This window comes from Chaetodon auriga, chromosome 12 (genome assembly GCF_051107435.1).
Source record: "Chaetodon auriga isolate fChaAug3 chromosome 12, fChaAug3.hap1, whole genome shotgun sequence".
NCBI lineage: Eukaryota > Metazoa > Chordata > Actinopteri > Chaetodontiformes > Chaetodontidae > Chaetodon > Chaetodon auriga.
In genome coordinates, this window is record NC_135085.1 from 18933993 (window position 1) to 18953114 (window position 19122).

The 19122-nt window shown below is 39.8% G+C and overlaps 1 protein-coding gene across 1 annotated transcript; it reads right to left on the minus strand.

Moving 5' to 3' along the window:
- Nucleotides 1–17: 17 nt before the first annotated feature.
- Nucleotides 18–15551, minus strand: lrrcc1 (leucine rich repeat and coiled-coil centrosomal protein 1). Its single transcript, XM_076745963.1, has 19 exons — nucleotides 15111–15551; nucleotides 14766–14971; nucleotides 14533–14598; nucleotides 14275–14442; nucleotides 11752–11918; nucleotides 10781–10996; nucleotides 10139–10338; nucleotides 9145–9319; nucleotides 8280–8428; nucleotides 6717–6921; nucleotides 6308–6447; nucleotides 4988–5189; nucleotides 4203–4388; nucleotides 3730–3904; nucleotides 3045–3208; nucleotides 2633–2841; nucleotides 2260–2397; nucleotides 1781–1916; nucleotides 18–1185 (listed from the first exon to the last, which is right to left on the minus strand). The coding sequence occupies exons 1-19, from the start codon at nucleotides 15152–15154 to the stop codon at nucleotides 1075–1077; spliced, it is 3057 nt and encodes a 1018-aa protein (XP_076602078.1). The 5' UTR covers nucleotides 15155–15551; the 3' UTR covers nucleotides 18–1074.
- Nucleotides 15552–19122: the final 3571 nt, after the last annotated feature.

Here is a 19122-nt window from a genome sequence, read left to right on the forward strand (position 1 = left end):
GAACATTTCTGCGCGTCTCCATAACGTCTCCTGTTGTCTGAACGGGACGACGGCGGCACCTACAGCGTTTTAAATCAACGGACGTTACGTTAGGTTACAGTCGCCACGGCAACCCTTGTCTCGCTCGTGCCCTCCCTGTCAGCGCCCCCCCCCCCAACCAAATTTGAGCCCGCCCTCCCCTTTACAACCGGACAGACAGGTATTGATAAATCGATCCCCCCATTCTGAGTATGGAAGCCGAAAAGAAAAAAAAAAAAAAGAATAAAGAGTAAAGCAAGTATAGTAACAACACTCATGTTAAGTCAAACTTATGAAATTAAATCAAAAGCATTAAATAAATCTAAATTATAAGTTAATCGGATTTACTAGCTCGTATTTATATTACAAAGTATATTAATCTTGAAAAATTAGGTCAAAATTTTGATGCAAGAGTTTCAGAAATCTTGGCTTCAGTCCATAAAACAGACTTTAAATGCCACAAGAACATTTAACATTTTAGCTGATTTAAAATTGGTGTATAAAACCCACTGACAGTTGTTTCTTCAATGCTCATTTGACTGTCACTGTATGCATTTCTATAACTAAAAACATGTATACTGAGGTAAATCTGTCCATTCTGCTTTATTCTTTTTCAAATCTCTCGTTGATTTGCCTATGTAAAGTCCAATTTCTTGAATCTACTTTTTCATATAAAAACAAAAAAATAATGATCACAGTGAAAGTCTCTGGTATTTGTTGGCAGTCTAAATGGAATCTGAGTCACTTCCTTTATTAAAAGAATGATCCTCTCTGGCAAGTTGTTTTTGTTGGAAATGTGCCATATAAATAAAGTTCTATTATTTCACACCAAACGTTGCATTCTCATGTTGAATTTATGCTAACACAATTAAAAATGAAGACATAAACATTCTCAATAGAGAATTTATTGGATAAATCATAATAACTAAATACAACAATAACTTAAAAAATGGAAATAAACTGATTTATTAAAAAAAAAACTATGTGCAACTTTTATCATCTCTAGTGTTTAAATATAGACCTTGCTATAGCTGCACATAAGTCATGTTTCATGTGTTAAAAGTCTTTTAGTACACTTGTGAGACGTTTCATTTTTTCTTCCATGATTCTCTTGTTAGTTTCTGTCTCCTCCAGGAGTTGACGCATCTCCTCCTCCACTTCAAACACCTGAAGACACACAGACAGCCTCAGATGCAAAAGACATACAAATTCATCACTTTAAAAATGTCTTGTGCTGTGTTCAGTATCACATACTAATGTCCTGCTGGCTACATACTCAATCAGCATTAACTGCATACTCCCTATTAAATGAACAATTAAGAATGCCGTTACAAGCAGACAGTTCACAGTGAAGTGTACTCAAGCATCTTCTCTGCATCACATGTCTGCATATGCAGAAATCCTTCCTAATCTAATACTGTATACATGTGGGCGTTTCTCACCGACACAAAATCCTTGTAGTTGGAACGCTCATTTAGACATCATACTTAGTATGACTAGTATGTTAGTATACTCGAAAGACAAAGATCTGCTGTGTCAAAAATGTAACACTTTCAGTGACAAAATCTTTCTCATTATTCATAATAAATTATACATCTTTCAGTGCATCAGGCCAGTCAGCAGTTTTGAGAACGGTGAAGCAACCTGGCTTGGTCTTTGTTCATATTTGGCGTATACAGACACACTGGCACAAAGCACCTCTGTTTTGCCTTCCAACTTGTAATAAAACCAGGCATTCTTGTAAAAAATGTCTAAACTTTACCTTCTGATTGGCTTGTTCAATCTGTTTCTGCTTCTCATTCGCCAGTCGAAATAGCTCAGCTTGATGTGTGGCCTGGGCAGACTCCAGTTGTCGACGAAATGCATCATCCACACAGTGTAGCTTGTCTACTGCAGCTCTGCAGGACAACAACATAATGTTACATAAGGTAAGTGCCTTACCTTTGAGGATGGTGTCTTGTCTCTTGGGTACAATTAGTTAATTTTCTTCAGATGGACGGCCTCAGAAATGATAATGTTATAATGTAATATAGAATATGATCCATATGGTATCAAAATTATCTTCAGAGTTCTCCAGTTTTTGGGTTTGGCAGAGAGAAACATCTTAGAATGAAACACATATTTGGCTTTTCCTTTTGTACATCATTATATGTATTTTGGTTATGTAAGCATGATCCTTGATTTTGTAGCCAAAGGACTTTTAAAGAGACATTTCTACAGTCCTGCCGTATTGTGCCATACTTGTGAGCATCTGTTGCTTTATCTCTTTCTTCCAGCAGCAAGCGTTCCTTGGAGTCGAAGTTGTCCTTCATGCGTTTCACCTGGCTTTCCAGCCGAGTGAGCAGGTCTGCCTTCTCCTGCCACTTCTTACTGGAATCACTGATACAAAGAATAGAGAAATAGAAAAAAACAGAACAAAATGATGGTGAAGAAACTGATTTGATAAGGCAGACGTTCTTAGGCCAACTTATAAATACATACTGAGTATTACTACTATAATATACGATAAACAATATGACAACATGAGTCAGTCTTATTAACCAATACTTGCTAATTACTTTTATAATTTACGATGATACGCTGTGTGGCTCTGTATTTGTGATGGGACGCTTGCCTGTACACTCTTTTGACCTCCTCCAGCTCTGCCTCCTTGTCCTCCAGCTGCTGTTTCAGCTCCTCCTTGCGCAGGCTCAGATGCTCCAGCCGCTCGCTCAGCTCAGCCTGTCGAGCTGTTTCCTCCTGCTGCTGCTGCTGGAGCCTCTTCTGGGCCTGGACCGCCTCCTCACGCAGCCTGCGGATCTGATCATCGCGCTCCTGCAAGGCCTTAGACAGCAGGAAGGCAGAAGAGACAGAGAAACTGTTTCAGTGAGTCTCAAGATAAAGACATATACATACACCAAGTCACATACAATGCTCATTCTAATGCACAAATATGCATTGAACACTGAAGTACTGGCAAATTCTGGTAAGATGTTGTTTTGCTTTTAGAAAACTCACTGATTATAATAATCAAAGTATCCCACTACCTCTTTGAGTTTGCGGATGGTCTCTGTTTGGTCATCAATGATCTTGGCTTTGATTTTTAGGGCATCATTGTCCCTCTCATTCTGTTTCTTCTGAGTCTCCAGCTCAGCACCCAGCACCTCGATCCTGGCCTCCAGGCGTCCACGATCCTGAGCCAAGGACACCCCTAGTGAAGACAAATACATTAAATTGAAAATTTTATTAGGTCTCTCATGACAGCATTCAATGTTAAACTTTCTACATTAATATCTCTTTTTATTTATTGTATTGCTTATTCCTTTATTTTGCTTGTCAGTACCTTGAAATGTTGTTTTATGCATTTTAATGCCTAATCAAAGCATTTTGAAAACGTTCTGTCTACTTTGTACAATCATCTTGCATAGCCTGTTTAATGTGTAAGACTGTGTTTCTTGCAAATAACCACTAGATGGCAGACTTTATACGATACAGATAAATTCAGCCAAACAGCAAATGTCTCCATCACACTGACTCTACAATGGAATCTCCAAAACGTTAAGAGTGACTCACTTTGGCTGTGGCCTTTATGGCACATCTAGCAGACCAATGCATTATAGAGCTGGACTAAAGGGAAGACCTGCACTAGTGTTTGCTGATAAACTAAAACTAGTTGTCAATGTGAGTCATGCACTATAACACTCAGTCAGAGTCCTCCTGGACATCTCCCACCTTGCTGAGCGAGCTCCTGGCCCCAGATCCTCCTCTCTGCCCTGAGGCCGTCTATCACCGACTCCTGAGCTGTGAGCTGAGACAACAGTCGCGCCTTATCTTTCTTGAGCAACTCCAGCTGCAGGCTGAGACGTCGGTCCTGCTCCACCTCTGCTTCCATGGAATGCAGACGGCTCTGGCAGAGGAACAGACAGAGACACAGTATTAATGATCAACGGCCATGTGTCATGGCTGACAGATGGAAAGGCAGCTGAACCCATTCAGTATTCACGATGTCTCAAAGGTGTCTCCTACAGGTTCATGCTGAGCTATTTCTGAAAAGGCAATGATTGATCCCTCCTCTGTTCATCTCCATTATATCTCATATATAATGTGATTTTTCAAACCCTATCAGGCAATTTATTCTTAATTTCCTTTAAGTGCTGAAGAAAAAAAAAATTCATTCAGAGCTCACTTTTACTAAAGTGCTGTACCTTTAGATCAGTGACAGCATCTCTCTTGGCTTTCATGAGCTCGGAGATGCGGTTCTTCTGTTCTTTGACCATGGCCGTGAGCTCCTGCACCAGAGAGCCTGATTTCTTCTCCCTCTGCTGGGACTGGACGAGGGTTGCCTTGAGCTCCAACAGCTCTGCGGTCATCTGATCACAAGCCTCCTTCACCTGCAGAGACAGGATGTGGAACATGAACGAGGCGCCTTGGAGTTGAACAGAGTGAAGGACTTTTGGTCCAAGCATTACCAGACTTGACGTGTTCATCAATCAATGTCACATTTGATGTCTGACAGAAAAGTTCTCAGAGTTTATTTAAAGAAAACCAATCTTTTAAAGGTCTCCATGAATGAGGGTTTGGCTGGAAATGTATAACCTACTCACACTTTTCCAACAGTCAAAGGTTGAAGACTTAAAGTAGAAAATTGGTGGCAGTCAAGACTGGATTACATTTTGTGCAGAGGGTGAATGAAATCTGTAGCCATAATGAGAAAGCACAGATTGATTCAAATCCAATCTTTTTGTATAGCTTTCTTCCTGTGGCAATCACACATACTTGTCCAGAGTGATGATCCTAATTCAACCTCAGCTTTCACAATCAGGCGGGAAAAAAGTCTCAACTGGGTTCAACTCCAGTTCAATCACTCCACTTTTTACTGGACACAATAATAATTCATCAGCTGGACTGTACAGAGAATGTAGAGTAAAATTTAGGACAACACCACAGTGATGAAAAGCCATCTGTATGGCAGGTGTCCATGTTCTCAGACCTCAGAGAAGCGAGCAGCTTCGATGGTTAGTGCCATGCGGAACTCGTCCTCCAGAGCAGCGTACTGTTTCCTGCCTTCTGCCAGTTTCTCCTGCAGCTCCTCCTCCCTGTGGGTGTGCCTCTGCTCCACTGATGCAACTTCTTTCGCCACTGCCTCGCGGAAATCCACCCCGCCGGGCTGCAACCGCAAGTCCAGCTGTTTTCTGTAAAACAGTGCAAACAGGGATGGTACATTGACCTGTTTAAACAGCTACTGCTGCTTTACCACAAACAGGATAGGTTGCACTTATTGATTTGTGGATTATAACACGAGATTCCAGCTGTTAGATGTAGGAATATTCAATAAACACAGTAAGCTGAGGGTTGAATAAACAGGAAAGTGCTCCAATAAAGAGTTTAATTGATAAATGTCACTGACATATGCTGAACACTCTTGGCATGAAACTAATACCAACGAGTAAATATTAAAAGGAAGTTATTTGAATCTTTAATTTGAATGTAACAGATTTCTGAAGGAAAGTTGCAACTATTGGAAAGTAGTTAGTACATTTAAATATTAAAAGCCTCAGAAAACTTGACTTTAGATCACAATATTTCAAGTCCATCTTAAAGCAAGAAGCAGGTGACCAAATGAACACTGAAATGGGTTGGGCTTGTTGTACTCACTCTTTGTCCTCGTACTGATCGTTAGAAGATCATTTCATAAAGTACAGTTCACGCTTAATGAAAGCACACTAGGAAGGGATATTGTAATTATCAGCATGAACAAGAGAAATGATTACAGCAAGCGAAACCTGTTTCAGTGTTCATATGAGCACCTCACTACTGTTTGAAAAATCATGAACCTATCCACCTGGCCTCTGGGTCGTATACAGCCCACAAGACCGTTGGGTCAGGCCCGAGAGGCAATTCATAAATACACAAAAAGTAGCTCAGCTCAGACGTACAAAAACATTCTTGTAGGGGGATATACTGTATGCGTTCAATAATTTAGAATAACCCCTTAAGGATGTTAAAAAAAAAAAGAAATGGTCCATGATAGGAAAGAGTTTCTCCATCACCGCTTTAAGTATTTCTCTATAACATGGGATACTCATGACCATGTAAGTAACAATCCATCCATTCAAATATTGCTGAATACTGTTCACCGGATAGAAACATGTGATGTCTCTGAGTCCTACCCACTTCAAACCATTCAGAACAGCAAAAATAAAACAAACAAAGAAAGCTCTGACGTGAAATAATCAAAACTATTTTACTTTTTTTTTGCATCTATGCAGGGGCCCATCACTCAGAGGAAGAAGTTCAGGTTCAGCTGTACCTGTGCTCTTGCCCCCTGGATGCAAGCAATTCATGCAGCTGCTGCAGTTTGTCTTTATGCTGATGCACTGAGGCTCTCTGGATGTCCAACTCTCTCTTCAGAGCTGCTGCCTTGTTCTCCAGCTCCTGCTGTCGCTTCATCTGAGGAAGGTCAGCACACATTTTATACCCGCCTGTCATATACTGTCAGAGCTGAATGACCCTGTCTGCTGAATCCTTTCATCTGTTTGCATTTATTCGCTCTGCAGGGGAGTATATGGTATAATAATGAATGGTATTTTTAGATTCGTGTGTCTCTAAATAAACTTTGCTCTGCTTTCTATGTTGACAATTTGTGGGGACCAGCTAACACTACCTGTCTCGAAATGGTGATACAAGGGTTCTAGGGTATACTAAACCAACAGCTGTACCTCCTCAGCCTGCTGGCGAGCCCGGAGTGCTTCTCCATGGGAGATGCTTTCCTCCAGTCTATGCAGTGCAGTCTTGTGTTGTTCTTCACTGTTGCGGGCCTGCTCCAGCTGCTGCGTTAGAGACTGACACCTCCCCTCCAGCTCCTCAACACGAGAGTGCAGTTCAGAACGTCCTGATCGCTCCTTTAGCAACAAATCTTTCAGTCTGGATGGAGAGAAAGCATAACAACAGTGTGCAGTAGCAGCAGGAGTAATACCCTGAATACCCTGAATGGAAACTGGTTTACGCAACCACTAACAATTATGTGATAACCTTGATTGTCCTCTGTGTTTTATCTCCCACTGTTATAAATGTGATGGCCTGTGAAATTGAAGAAATCTGACATTATAATAGTGGAAATCTTATCTCAAGGGAGAGAAAATGGAAATACAGTGAAAATGGAAATGGGGGAAAAAACACAATATAAAAGGGCAGTCTGGTGAAAATAAAAAAATGGTAACACTTTATATTACGGTATGCACACTTTACAACTATGAGGCCATTAACTAATGCTTTTCCCTCAATAACCTCCTAATTACTGCTTATTTATAGTAAATAAGGAAGTTTTTACTCATGAATTCTTGCACATATGAACACATGCTTTATAATGACTAATATGCCAATATGCTGCTTACATGCATGCTACTAGTTAATGGTGAATATGTGTACCTTGATATAAAGAAAAAAACAACTGAAAAAACAAGCTCAGAGAAATCAGGACACACATAACTATGGCTCTGTTCAACCACCTACAGTAGTTCTCTCTTTAAATTTGCTATGATGACTCATTTCCCTGTAATCTTTCTCCTGATGAGCAAGAATAGCAGCCGTGTTCAATGTCATTAGAAAGTGACGGCTGAGATTGATTCATGTAATACCGCTGACATATGCTTGTCACTGGGCTTCTAATTACACCCATAATGTAGATTTATCTAAGCAGTGATACAAGCAAGAGCAAGTGCACAAAACAGCTACACCTGGCTCTATTTGTGCAGTGCAGAAGGAAGGAAGGAAGCTCACAGCCAAATGGTCTCACATGTGTGTAGGGACAGAGATAGGAATATTTAATTATAGATAATTATAGCCTCTGGAATTGAAATATAAGGCACATAAGAAGGATGGCTGTGTGGGGTAGTGATCTTTATACTAAATAGCTTTATTATCACAGACAACTGCGGGCATACTTTAAAGTTTTGTGGTAATGGAGCCAAAGTGTGTGCTTCATTTCATGAGAGGCTATGGGACAATAATCGTGAGGAATTTTAATGGTGGGATGGATACTCATTGTTCAAGGATGAGACAGGCTGCAGGTCCTGGTCTCAGGAGAGCCAATACAGAAGATGAAGGGGGCAGAAATGGATGAGGATCCATTATGCAGTTGACAACTAAAATCCACAGAGACAAGTTCAATTATCCCTTTTCATCATGATATCCATTTTAGAGCTGTTGTACCAATTCATGTGGCAGTTTGTGTGCATAGCGTATACGTGTGCATCTGCGAGTCCGGGCAGTTTTCCTCTTACCGGTCGGTGGTGTGCAGGGCCATGCTCTGAAGGTCTTTTTCCTCGCTGACTTTGGTCTGCAGGCACTTCAGATCCTCTGTTAGTTTCCTCACAGCCTGCTCAGCTTTCCAACGCCTCTCTCTTTCCTGGTCGCGCTCATCTACAATAGTCTGAGTGCACATACGTGAAAACAACAAATACTAAGTGGTAAACAATTAAACAACGCTGAGTATTTAATATAAGTATATAGGTTTTTTGAAGTCCCTGTAAAGAATATTGATAAGAATAAAGGGGAACTCATGGGAGCTTAGACATCAAACTGTTTTAAGTTCTTGGGGAGGGCTACTGCATATGTTTGAAAACTTACATAAAGCCTTTTGTGGCTCCAGAGGGAGTTTCACAAAGTTTGATGAATGGCCTAAAGTGATGTCATACACGGATTTATTTTTGCTTTTATTAACCGAACAGATGGTGGACTCCTGAGTATAATAATATTTAGTGACTACATTTAAAATAATTCATCATGGAAGTATCTCTGGAAACACTGGCACATAGTTATCAGGGTTTTTTTTTTTTTTTGATTATTGGCTAGAATTATTTCTTAAAGGGCAAAAAGTTGAATGAAAAATGTTTTGTTTTCGTCTTTGTTTTGCAGTTATTTGTACAAGTGGTATCTATTATTCTGTTCCTGTTCCATTTATGTAAAAGCTTTGTGTAAAATAAAAAGAAATACAAACAAAAATATGCTTTCACAGAGATATGGGTACAAACACTCAGAGGATGTCTACTCCTCTCTTTTATGGGGACATAATCTTTTTCATAAGACACTCCTTCAATAAAAATAGAAGCTGCCATTCAGGCAGCGGGAGGCCTATCCACGCTGTACCCTGTAGGTTTCCTTCTCCTCGGCGGATTGGGTTTTCATGTCGCCCAAGGCCTTCGCAGCTCTCAAAGGTGCCCTCCTTGTTGGCCCTGTTGCTTCTACACCCCCTGTGCTGCCAGCCTTCCTCCGGGGCCCCGCAGCAGACTTTGAACTCCTCTGTTTATGATTCTCTTGATCGCTGCACATAAAACAAATCACAGGTATTGAACCAGCAGCAAAATTGATTATAAACAGCCCTCTAGATGTCTGGCTCTATAAAGGTCAAAGCAGATGACTTGCTCACTCTTACAGGCAGGCGAAGTTTGAACAACTTTGAATGGATTTTGGAGCTAATATTTTAAAATCACCTTGCTTTTGATGAGGACAGTTGGGGGCTTACTTAAGTTAAATTACTGAATCCTAAGCACATGTCATCAGTGGCTGATGAAGTAAGATGAGGGGGTAGACCATAGCAGCATGGTCGTTAATCACAGGAGTGAGATGGCAGTTGTAATTTCTAACAGAGAGGAGGAAAGTTTACCTCATCACTCAGAGAAGAAAATGCACCACCCCCTTTCAGCTAAGAGGTAAAAGGATTTCCTCTGTCATCAAGAGACCTGATGATATTAGGTTGATGTATACTGAATAAAATGGAAATATCCACTTCTGCATATTGCGCTTGATTATTATGAATGCAGACTTGTCAATTACTACATCGTAGATACTTCTGAGTCAGGCTTTGGCAAGTGTATGGATGTGTTTATCAGTACTCAAAGGTACACTCTCTGATTTTGTTATAGTGTCCAACAGGACTTAAAATATCTTCATACAGCTGAATTTCAAAACATTAACAGTGAGTTCTGAGAAATTTGGGCCTCTGTGGTGTGGGGGTGGCAGTTAGCTACTATAATAAAATAAGGGAGTACTCATGTAAACAAGATGGCAAAACAAATTACTTTCACTACTGATTGGTTAACTTGACATCTGAAACGTCTTTTTAATGCAGGCACAGAATCACCTGTCTGACGTTCGGCCCCTGATCTCCTTCGGCTTCGTCCTTGATGTTATGCTGTTACTGTGTTTGGGGATCCTGCTGCGCCTCCTGTTTTCCTTCCCGCTGTCACACTCACTCTCCGACGTGCGATCTGTATCCCTCTTGGCTTTCCGTACTGCCACCGCAAAAAGAGTAGAGCTACTGGATTTGTCACCTGCCGGGGCCTGAGAGAATATTGCAGAAATGCTGATAATACTTGATGAGATAAAATGAATATTCAACAGACTACATGTTTAAATTACTACAAACTAAATAACAAATTAATAAAACATGGGGTGTATTTGATAGACACTGAATCAACACAAACTGGAACACTTATACAGCTTATACAGCTTGTGAATGGATTCAAATATAAGGACATCACACCACAGGTAAACAAATATATGTGCCATACAAGCTGCCATACAGCCAACATACCACAAGTGACAAGTCTAGACATGAAAAAGTAAGCAGGCTTAATGCTCATCTTTGAGACAAACGTTCTACAGCTGATTCCTACCGAGAAATAACCTACTAACATGTTCATCTCACTCACTGCACACCAAGCGGCACACAAATATGTCTTCATAAATGAGTTAATGGCTGTCAGGAGTGTTAAATAGGCACCTTCTGGATGAGCTGGGACACCTGGTGCTCCAGTTTCCTGATGCGTTCTTCATTAACGGGGTCTGCTGGATCAGCCACAGCGGAACGAACCGGCTGGAGGCTCTGGCCATCAGGCTGTGGGACCGGATCTGTGATTGCTTCGGAGGCAATCCGCTGACGAAACTGGGTCAGCACCTCATCGATGCGGGGTGTGGTGAGGGGGACATCCCCTCTAACCTGAAATGGAAACTTAAATGAGCTTTTTTTTTCCCATTTCACTGGGAACACATTCTTATATCAGGGTGTGTCACACTTCACTGTAGCTGATGTTGCTAATGAGAAAAACACAAGATTATTACCATCAACTTTCACGATCCTGGTATAAATCCACTGAATTACATAATACTGCAGAGTAACACCATGATTCAATGATCAGCGCTGTCACTTCACAGCAAGACGGTCCTAGGTAATTAAGTCTTCGAAACGTGTTCAGTAATATAACACTGCCCTTTTTCTGTTAGCACTTTCAGAAAGTGAGAGGACAGGTGGTGCAGTGGAAAAACACACTCTCCCCCCTGCATGTGTGTATGAATTTTCCATGAAAAAAGTCCTTCAAAGTTGGATTTGGGAGTAAAGTATTTCGGATAACTTCATTTAGAAATGCTGCCTTCATATCAGGTATTCAAAAGCCACATACAAAGACCATTTTATGTGGAATGGTGACTGTTAAAATAAAGTGACTCTCTCTCATGCCTGTCTATTGTGCTATATATGAACGCTACAAATAGCATGTGTGTCTTCTTCTGTGACCATGTGTTAATACTTCCATGCTGCCATGTTGGACATTATCTCTTGCAAAAAAAAAAGACAATTTATCTCAAGAGACTTCCTGGTTAAATAAATGCTGCATTAAGAAAAAAAATGAAATATGGTCATTAGAATTAAAGATAATGGTGTAAGGCTACTAATAGCAGAGTGGCATCAAGAATTACCACTTCATTGTGACTAGTATCTGAGGAGAGCAGGAGGTCCATATAGTCCTCAAGACCAGGGATATCACGAGGACTCATGAGACGTAGATGTGATGGATTTCCCAGCCGGTCCAGGCTATCCAGAACAGAGATCTGTGGCAAGGACTGCATAACAATCTCCCTGTAACCTGCAGCAAGACAGTCACACACATATATTAAAAAAAAAAAACCTGACCAGGCTAGAGCTGCGTGACTGCCCATGAACACCATTATTCAGTATTGTCACATCAGTGGTTTATGGCCTGGATGAAACAGCAGGTGTTATTGTCTGTTATGTTGCATAAAATCAAATAATCTATATCTAAATGAATAACCTCTTCTGTGCATGCTGTCCTCATATGCACGACTGATGTGGCTCACTTAATGAGGTCTGAGCACTGCTAATATATGTGCATCTATGCATATTGACAGCAAGTGTTGTAGGGATGCTTTAAGTATGCCTCATGGATTTGAACCCATGCTTTTAACAACTTATGCTGTGAATTAATCAGGAACAGGAAGACATGTACAAATGGTGCACAGCATAACTTAAAAGAAAACAGGGGAGTGAGGTTTACCTTCATATCATGGCTGTTAACACAGTTAAAACATACAGAAATAAAATGAACAGGGAGATAAATAGACCACAGTCATTACTATAAGTGGCCATCACTTGAACTACAAGCCCAATACCAAAAAAGTTGGGACGCTGTCAAACATAAATAAAAACACAACACGATCATTTGCAAACAAACTGTGTTTACAGACAACAGCTGCTGTAGTCATATCCTTTATACAATCATGTGCTCACAAAGTGGTGAATCTCGCTCCACCCTTGCTCCAACGACTGAGCCTTTCCAGGATGCCCCTTTCATACCCAATCATGATACTATCACTTTCCCAGTCTTTTGATGCTCCTGTCCCGACATGTTTGAAACATGTTTGAAACATGTTGCTGCATCAAATTCAGAATAAGCAGTTGACCTTTTTTGGAATGAGGGTTTTCATTTCAGACAGTACAGGGGAGAGATATGATTCAGTTATTCTGCAATATCTAACAATCACCTGCTGGATTAGTGAGTGATTCATCAAAAACAACAGAGAGAAGAAAGAAATCGGCTGTTTATAGCACATACTAATGATGTCCATTATTATGCTTTTTAGATGTCTAGCAAGTATACACTTAGCTGACAGTTTATTCAGCACACCTTAAACTACTGCAGTCTACAACACACCTGCAATAAATCCTACTTTTACCATAACCACTATAGTGTTCAAGTTGTTTTAGAGAGTGTTGATACAAGGCTGTGCTTTGTGATGCTGTGCTATCGGTGTGTGAATAGCCACCTGATGAGCAGGTGGCACCTTGCATGGTAGCCTCTGCTATCACTGTATGAATGTGTGTAGGTGTGTAGGTGAATGCTGACTTGTGTTGTAAAGCACTTTGGTTGTTGGTAAGACTAGAAAAGTGCTATATAAATGCAGACCATTTATTGCATTACACTGAAAATTTTTTTAATATTTAGTCCATCCCCATTTATATAAATGTGGTGGATAGACTATCAAAAAATAAAGCCTCCAAAAGGGTCATAAAGTTGAGTCAGCACAAACTGAACATTATTACCTTCATAAATGAAAGGTTTTGTCCAGGGCACTTGTATAACATTTTATTATATTCCTTTGGCACATGCCGTTGTCCAAAGGAGCTCATAATAAGTGTGTTCAGAAAAATATCTCTCCCAAACAAACTGCAAGTGTGTTCAGTGCTACAAGTATTTAGAGCCATTTTTGTGTGAATAAGTCCTTGCACGAAAGTCTGAAAAGGTGGAATTTCAGAAAAGAAGGGACAGGAGCAACTAAAGACTGAGAAAGATGTGGAATGCTCCAAAAACACCTGTTTGGAACATTCCACAAGTTAACAGGTTCATTGGTAACAGGTGATAGTATCATGACTGATTATGGAAGGGGCATCATGGAAGGGCTCAGTCGTTCACAAGCCAGGATGGAGGCAGGTTCACCATTTTGTGAACACATGATTGGATAAAGGAGATTACTACATGAGCTTGGGAACACTTTGTAAAACTGTTGTTGGTAAGCACTGTTTGTTTGCAAGCAACTGCTTTTTGTTTTTATTTACGTTTTATACAGAGTCCTCACTGATTTGAAATCAGGATTGCAGCTTAGTGTAGCCTTTAAACTGGCAACTGAGTATAAGTCTGAGTGTATACGTAAACAAACACATTTTCACCAAGAATCCTTGAAACCTTTGTGACAAATTCAAGTCTTGGAAACAGGGTAGAAGAGCCTGACATTCTCTCTCTGCATCAAAAATATTAAATTACTTTAACCACTTCTGACTGAACCATAGTGAGTTTGTTTTTGTTTTTGCACATCAGCTAACTTGTGCTGATACAGTACATCTGTGGCAGGTCAATAATAACAAGTAATATATCAGTCCAACCACTAGTCACAACTGAACTCAAAAACAACCGTTTCATGCCCTACCTGGTGACCTGCACACAGGGTTGTCTCTGCCATCTTGACTCAAAGTGACCTCTCTTAAACCTTGCAATCCCAGCAGGCACTGCAGGAGGTGATTGATGCTGTCCACGTGGTTGCCATGTAGACTGATGTGCTTCAGCTTGTACTCCACGCCATGAAGATACAACAAGCCTAATCAACGGCATCAACATGTTTGTCACTTGTTAGAGTTTTCATTTGAGTGTAGAGACAAAAACTCAATTCAGTTGGTATTCAACTCACCAGTGAGGTTGTTTAACCGATTGTAGGACAAGTTTAATCTCGTTAGGTTCACGAGGCCATTCAATCCTGAGAAAAAGGGAGGGGACATTAACAACTAAGTGATTTTACAGCTCATAAAGCAGTGACAGCAACATCAGAGTAAACACAAGACTGTAACGATGAATTATTACCTGAAGAACACCCACAAAGCTAAAACATTTATCGTCACAGTAAAATGGTGACTAAAGACTCACCTTCAACCTTGGTAATTAAGTTACTGGATAAATTTAAAGTCCTCAGGGAAGTGAGGGAATTTAGACCCTCAATCTTTGAAATGCAATTGGAGGAAAGATCTAAGTGCAGCAGGTGCCAAGCTGAGGTCAGGCCCTCGATCCTTGGGATGTGATTGCAGTGTAGATTGAGTGATGTTACAGTGGGACTCAGGGGGACATCGTGCAAACTGAAAGCAACAAAGGGAAACAACAGATTCATCATGAAAGTAAGAACCTTGACCATTTTATGTCCAGAACATTTTGCTCTGCAGGGAAAAAGCTATACTTAGCTGATAAAAACAAAGAGCTGTAGTTAGCTAACATTACCATGTTATATTCTTGTCAATAAGACTCAGGTCCTTATCTCCCATAACGACGACATGCAGCTAGCGTTAACCCGTACTTAGCCGTTTGTATCGTAACTTTATACTGTGTAACGTTCAAGCATAAAGTCTGCAAGCTAATAAAGCAAAGAAATCTACAGCAGCAGTCATGTCGGGCTAAACGTGCACAAAACTTGGTCGGAATTAGCCACCTAGCATTCTAGCAAAAGTTTAGTAGCGAACGGGCTCAGGACGCAAACTCGTTCCGAACCGTTCACGAAGCACAGTTATAAAACCTAGAACAGATAAAAAGTGTAATATTATATTTTCTAACAGCCAAAGCTGGAGTTCGTTAAACCATTTGTTATTGTTTTTAGCGTCTCCTCCGTCGAGTTGAACTAGCCGCTTTTTGCGTCGGACTTCCTGTTTACATGACGTCATTAACGGCAACATCCGGGAAACTTTTAATTCTCCCAATCAGGCTTTCCAGGTAAACACAGATTATAAAAGTGTTAAATCTCATATTACACACATATATATAATATAAAGCTAATATATCTTAGACAGTGGACTGATAATGCTTGAATAATTGTATGTGTACTGCAACAGGGAGCTGGACTACTTTGATTAAAGGGTGGCCCTGCCATTCAGTATTACACTTGCATAATGTAGGAGAGGTTTTTTCAAACGCAGTTTTCAAGGTCAAGTGAAATTTGAAGCTCATTTAAGTGGTAAAACACATAGCACACCGACTAAATTCATGTAAAACAAAATATAGAAACACTGATTGTTCATATGCAAACTGTATGAATAAAGTTTTACAACAATTATAAATATTATAGATTTGCTTATCTCATCAGCCTCTTGGTGGTAATCACTCACACACTGTTGTATTAGGGATGAACAGTTAATTGGAATATTATTGAAATTGCAACCTGGCCAAGTGCAAATCACAGGAGGTGCAATTTTTTTTGATAAAGGTGCTGCTGAGGAGATGCTCCAGCCTACAAATCATATTCTCCAGACATAAGTCAACATGCCTGTTTGGCACACATCCCAGCACAAGTCACATCATATCATTTTTATGTTTTTACAGTGACACCGAAATGCAAAAATTACCATTCCCACTAAAATTGTGACTCATATCACAACTGAAACATCTGTCAAAATAATTGCAGTAGGATTTTTATGCATATCGTTCAGCCCGGTCTGCTTTTACCTCTCCCTGTGTTTAACTGACATCATCTCTTTTTGCGTGTTTGCTTCTCTTGAAGCTTAGCCAAAATGGGGGGAAAATATCTAGTTAAAACTAAAGCACGCGTTGGTTAGCTTCCAGTTTTTCACATCTTCATGTTTTTTAAGTACCAGCTGCTTCCCACAGAACCTGCAGCAAACTCACAGTCACAAATGTGGTAATTACAGAAGTTTTCTGCTGAAGAAAAGACACAAACAAACATGTTGCATGAAAAACACAATATTTTATGTCTGCCAAAAGAAAAAAGTTTTGGCATATGATAAGAATGAAGCATCTGTTACAAAGCAACCACAGAATTATTGTCTTCAAATTAAATGGCTCTTTGTTCAAGAACAAAACCTCAGCACAATGTTTTCAACTGCTTTCATCTGCTCATTAAGATCGAGAAGGACTGTCCACTCAATCCTTCTAACCTCATCGAATAATTACACAAACAACTGAATATCACTACATGTGTATCTCTATGAGATGCTTCAGACACACACACAGTCCTCTTTAAGGGCAGGTATACAGCATGTTTAATAGATCCAGTTTTAATAGCCATCTCCGAACCAGAATTTAATTTCTAAAGATAGTGCTAAAAGAAATAATAGAAGAACATTGGCATTATAAAAACTGTTAACAAAAAGCTCCCAAACAAATGTTTTAAGTGCTTTAAAGCATTATGCACATGAGTTAATATATGACAAACTGTATCTTGTCTGTGAATGGAAAAAATAAAACAAAATTTGGGGTATCATTAGAGTCAAAGTGAAATGTACCAGTTCTTGGAGGACAAAGAGTTAGAGGAACATAAAGCTGATGACTGAAGACTTTGCAATTTGGGAATAATTCATAGAACAATATATTAAATATAAATGGTTCCCTTTTATGCTCACTTTCCCGAAGATATAATTCATACAACTTCCTAAATTAGCTCTGCCTTTGACTTATAGGCCTGTGAAACAATGCTTACTGCTAGTTGTGCATCCTCACTCAACTATGGCTAATCACAGATGTATTATAAAGATCCTGACCCCTATTATACTCATAATTCCTCCAGCAGCTACGGGCCGGTGATTGATTCAGTTCATCACACACTGAACATTGTCCATATTAGAGGAGCTGCATGACTGATCATTGTAGTCACTGGCTGCTGGCCAGTGAAGATAGAACCAATTATACCTGCAACCCAGCCAATGGCCCTCCTTAACCTGTGAAAATGATGATCTGGTGCTAATGAAGTGAGTGAATTAGAAATGCCATCTGCCTCACCACCACTTATCTCTCATAGGCTGTAGATTTCAAGGGCACTGTGTTTAAAAAAAAAATAGATGAATATTCTCAAAGCCAATTAGAGAACAGGACTAATGTACAGCAATGCTGTAATTAGACTGGAGTAGAGAATGTGTACATTCAGCATCACTCTGTGCCTTTATTTTCACATTGCTACTCCCAGTTCTTATGAAGAATGTTTTGAGGGTGGAGGGAAACGTTACACAGAAGTACACTTTAGTTTGAGTCCAGCAGTGAATTTTGTGATGTTATTTCTGATGTTATACAAAGTTAACAAGATAAAGTTGCATTATGATGATGTTCTTAGGCATAGAAGGGCTTTGGGCTAAACACGAACATCAGCATGCTAACACACTGATGTTAAATGTATAATGCTTACCATGTTTAGCATCTTAGTTTAGCTCATTAGCATGTAACATCTGCTAGAACAAAACGCATAGTAGAGCCGAGGTTGGTGGAAATGTATTTAGTTTTGCAGATATTTGGTCATAAACCAAAGCAGACGACTGGACAAATGTTGACCTGATGATGTGCAAAATAAAAAGAGATTATCACCTTTATCATCATAAAAGTGCTCAGTATTGAAAAATGTTACACTAACAAATAACATTAAATTACTATTATTCATGCAGTAACATGTAAGCAGCATTTTATTCTTGTTTGCAACTAATGATAATTTCATTATGGATTAATCTGTTGATTATTTGCACTGTTAAATCGATAATTTGCTTGGTTTGTAAAACTCAAGGAAATAGTGAGAAATGATATCACAATTACATAGAGCCCAAAGTGACCTTCACACTGCTTGTTTGATAAAATCATAAAAATAATCACACAGGAAAAGCAGCAAAGATAAGATGAGACTTTATTGAGCCCACACTGGGGAAATTAAGTAAAAATGTGCGGAGCTGCTGTAACTAGCTGCCACTCGTGTGGCGCCATCTTGACATATGGCGCATGTATATCTTATCACATATGTATGAAGTGGCACAGCAAGATTATACTCCTGTAAAATACAAGTACCTTAAATTTGTACTTAAGTACAGTACTTAGCAAAAGTACTTCATGCCAATCATGTTTGAGACATTTCTCTCAAAAGCACCAATGTGAACCTCACGGTGGCACAAAATGAGTCGGAGAATCCCCAAAGTGAGCAGTATTTATCCTCCAGGATCAATCCGTGAATGTATGAACAGCCTGGACCACAGAGGCAGACCGACAGAGTGTCAGACCGACGTTTTCAGCCCTGGAGCCATGTTGCTAAAATCCTTCGAGGCTGGAGGAAAAAGTTAACTTTTAGTTAAGTTCGGTATCAAGTTTCCACGGCTGCCTCTCATGTCATACAAGGTTAATTAAAAAAATAGTTGAAGTTGTGCGGCAAGACTTAAGTGAAAATAAAGTTTTTGTACGAAGCAGGAGGCCCCCACAGAAACACGGTGAGCTTTTTCTTCTAGTTGTTTGTGGAAATGAAAGCCACAACACTTTT

What these genes read in the sequence shown, in the direction of transcription:
- lrrcc1 (XM_076745963.1), bottom strand. Translation starts at nt 15,154, where the DNA reads ATGGGAGATAAGGACCTGAGTCTTATTGACAAGAATATAACATG. An exon ending in ATTGACAAGAATATAACATG is followed by an intron (nt 14,972 to 15,110) that starts GTAATGTTAGCT and finishes TGTTGCTTTCAG; the next exon opens with TTTGCACGATGTCCCCCTGA. An exon ending in TTGAACAAGCCAATCAGAAG is followed by an intron (nt 1,186 to 1,780) that starts GTAAAGTTTAGA and finishes GTGTGTCTTCAG; the next exon opens with GTGTTTGAAGTGGAGGAGGA.